General features: G+C 36.9%; 1 protein-coding gene across 1 annotated transcript; it reads right to left on the bottom strand.

The window, feature by feature from the left end:
- On the bottom strand, positions 1-3,057 carry LOC114377489 (GTP-binding protein At2g22870-like). The gene is made up of 4 exons (XM_028336020.1): positions 2,415-3,057; positions 2,211-2,280; positions 1,003-1,165; positions 1-910 (listed from the first exon to the last, which is right to left on the bottom strand). Exons 1-4 carry the CDS (start codon positions 2,887-2,889, stop codon positions 701-703), a joined length of 918 nt encoding a protein of 305 aa, XP_028191821.1. The 5' UTR covers positions 2,890-3,057; the 3' UTR covers positions 1-700.
- Positions 3,058-3,378: the final 321 nt, after the last annotated feature.

Here is a 3,378-nt window from a genome sequence, read left to right as displayed (position 1 = left end):
GGAAGGAACCCCTTATGTGTTGAAGGTGCCTCGGAATAAATGCTACGGCAATTCAGATGCGCACACTTCGCAGCATTATTTATCCCAGCCTCAAAAAATACATCAAAACATCTACAATGTTTACATAATGCAAAAAGATCATTTTTGCTCCAGAAAGTCCTAAATAAATGCCAAAGCAATGGGATTGTACTCCTTTCCAGTACTGGATTTTTCCAGTATGAGAGAGAAAGACACAATGGGTGTGTCCCTCCAACGGGAAAAATCCAGTAACTGAAGACAATCTGAACCCAATACAATGGTAACCCAAAACATGTATTCAGGCAACTAAAGATAAATAAAGCTAGCACAATACTATATCCCAGTTGAAAGCATACAACATTTCCTGTGATTTTTTATCCCCATTTGCATAAAACGTTACCATTAACCCTAATACTCAGTGTCAGTATGTGGAAATTCATTATCCAGAAACAACTCAAACTTGATTCCCATGCAAGTTATATATCTTGTTGCAGTTCAAGAAGAACAAAGATCCCGAATCCTGAAGAAAGATCCAGCTGAAATATTTCAAGGCTCAACCCAACCCATAGCTCTTTCACATGATTCTTCCATATAGTTGCATCTTTTGTAATTTCAACTTTGATCCCGCATGGCCTGTTTTCTCATAGATACTCACATCTTGCTTAATTTTGAGCTTTTTCTCCTACTGATCCCAGTAGTTTCTTAGCTGAGACATATGCAAGAGAAGCTCATCTCTACCCATTCCAGTGACACTGCTGGTCATAATCCATGGAGGATGTTGCTTGTAGTTTTGTCTGATTAACTCTTGAAAATCCCTTATGTTCTCATCGGGCCGTTTCCCTTTTGCCACCTTCATTTTGTCACATTTTGTGAAAACAAAAGTGATTGGTATCTGCAATTCACAAAAGTTTTTACAGGATTTAGACCTGTTTCAGTACCTTGACAACATTACTTTAGGGACTATATATGTATAAAACATCATACATTATTGCGTCCAAGCCAATTTGCACAATCCAAGTCAACTTTTTGGGGTGGAACACTTGCATCAATGAGAAGCAAGACAGCAACCAGAGTACTTCTGTTCAAAAAGTACCCTTTTGTGAATGAGGACCAATCCGTTTTTGCTGCTTCAGGTGCTTTAGCAAAGCTGCATAAAAAACAGTATTTCACGAGTAGATAAAACACTTAACAGTATCACCACCAACCACTAATCCCAAATCCTCTCCAATCCAGGAAGGAGGTGGAAATACAGGGAAGAAAATCATTCAAGAAAACATATATGAAACCCGACAATGGGGAGATACAAGTAAACATACAACACAGCTACTAAGCATTTAAAAAAATTAATTGCTACTATTATTAAACAACTCGAGAAACTTGAAAACCAAAGAGGGTATCTATGGCCTGCATCAACCAGCTTTATTAAGCAAATAGGGAATCGGAAGACCTCTCTCAATATGAATCTATCCATATAATTTTGAGATTTAATAAAAATTACATTTCCATGTAGTATGTATTACGTCATATTTTTTATTTCCCCCCAATGCTGTTCTCACTAATGCTATGTTTGTATTTGCGTTTGAGACATTCAAACACTGAGATTCTGCAACGAAACATAATGTTTGGTTGCATCTCACTAAAATTAGTGTGGGTGGGTGAACGTTCGCAAAATTGGTTTTGAAGTAAAGTGACCTATGTTTGAATGTTTTTATTATTAAGCAAGTTAGTGGTAAAACTATACATAAACTATAAGATTTTGAACCCAATGCAAAAACTGCTTAAAGTTATTTTAAGTCAAAATCAATTCCTCAATTTAGGATATTTTGTACCTAAAGTCATGTTAACTGGTATTTCAACTTGATTTTAAAAATGTGAATCCAAAGATGCACTTAACTTTACTACAGAAAGCACGTTTGACAAAAAGTGAAAAATGTAACTCTTACGTCGACTTGAAAATCTCATACTACAATTCTGCTTATATGATAAAAACTTGAAAACATTAACTTTAAACTCTCCATTAACCAAAACCAATTGTGCAAAACGATCAGCCAAACAAATGCAGCAAGAGCATTTTAATTTGTGAATATAACTACTTATTACTTTTATAAATTTAAAATCTTTTTGATATATAATAAAGAAGCATAGGAACAAGAAGACATGAAGCAGAAAAAAATTAAGAAATAGAGACTGACCCGTAACCAGGCAAGTCAACAAGGTACCAGCTTTTGTTGACCAAGAAGTGATTGATGAGCTGCGTCTTCCCTGCAACCACCATTACCAAAAATCAGCACAACATTATTACATCTTAGACCGTTGGTTATAGACTGTTGGCGACCTCTCTTCAACACTAGACGAACCTTATATCTCCTAAAAGAAGCTTAACCTAACTGACTAACCTGGTTTCTTGGAAGTGAGAGCAATCTCTTTCTTGCGGACGAGGGAATTGATGAGGGAGGATTTGCCCACGTTGGAGCGACCGAGAACGGCGAATTCGGGTAGGTCGTCTTTGGGGCAATCCCTGGCGCGGGCGCTGCTCTTGACGAACTGGACGTCCTTGATTCGGGAATCGCCGGCGTAGGGTCCGACGGCGATGTTGGAGCTGGGAAGGACCGTGGAGTCATCGACCTCGTCGGGTTCAATGCCCGGAGGGATGAATAGCTGGGATTCAAAGGAAGAAGAAGGAAGAGGGTTGGTGGTGGGGGTTTTGGAGGCGTTGCTCGAATGGGAAAGAGGGTGGCGGAAGGAGAAGAAAGAGGGTGGTGATGGTGTTTTGGTAATGGAGAGAGAAGAAGAGAAGAGAGACAGAGAAGGAGAAGGGGTTTGGAATTGGAGAGTGAGCTTCATCACTCCACTTCTCACCAGCGCTGTCATCGTTCCTACTTCGTAGCTTCCAAATTCCAATGGCGATGATAGGGTTCGTTTTTCTTATCGACGTCGTATTGTGTTTTCTGGATGGTAACACTGTTCGTTTGTTGTGATGATAGAAAAGAAAAAGATATCAAAGAGAGTGGAAAATGAAAATTTGGGATAGAAATGAAAGGGAGAGATCTGATGAGAGGAAAGAAACTCACGACTTGGTAGATAATAAAATCAAGGTAAAATTATACTTCTCATCTTTTAATTTATTTTAAATTTTAAATTTAATCTTCTAATAATTTAATTTATGGTCTTCTTATTTTATAAAAATGCAATATTGATTCCTTATATCACAATTGGATGTTGATCAACATTCTACAATTTTACAAAATAGAAAAAAAAATTCATAAATTGAATTACTGGATAATCAAATTTATAAGTAAAGTATTTTTGAAATTTTAATTATATTTATGTTTTTTCTGTTTTAATATTATTTTTAAAATG

The sequence above is a fragment of the Glycine soja genome, chromosome 11 (assembly GCF_004193775.1).
Source record: "Glycine soja cultivar W05 chromosome 11, ASM419377v2, whole genome shotgun sequence".
Taxonomy (NCBI): domain Eukaryota; kingdom Viridiplantae; phylum Streptophyta; class Magnoliopsida; order Fabales; family Fabaceae; genus Glycine; species Glycine soja.
This window is presented reverse-complemented; position numbering and strand designations above follow the sequence as displayed.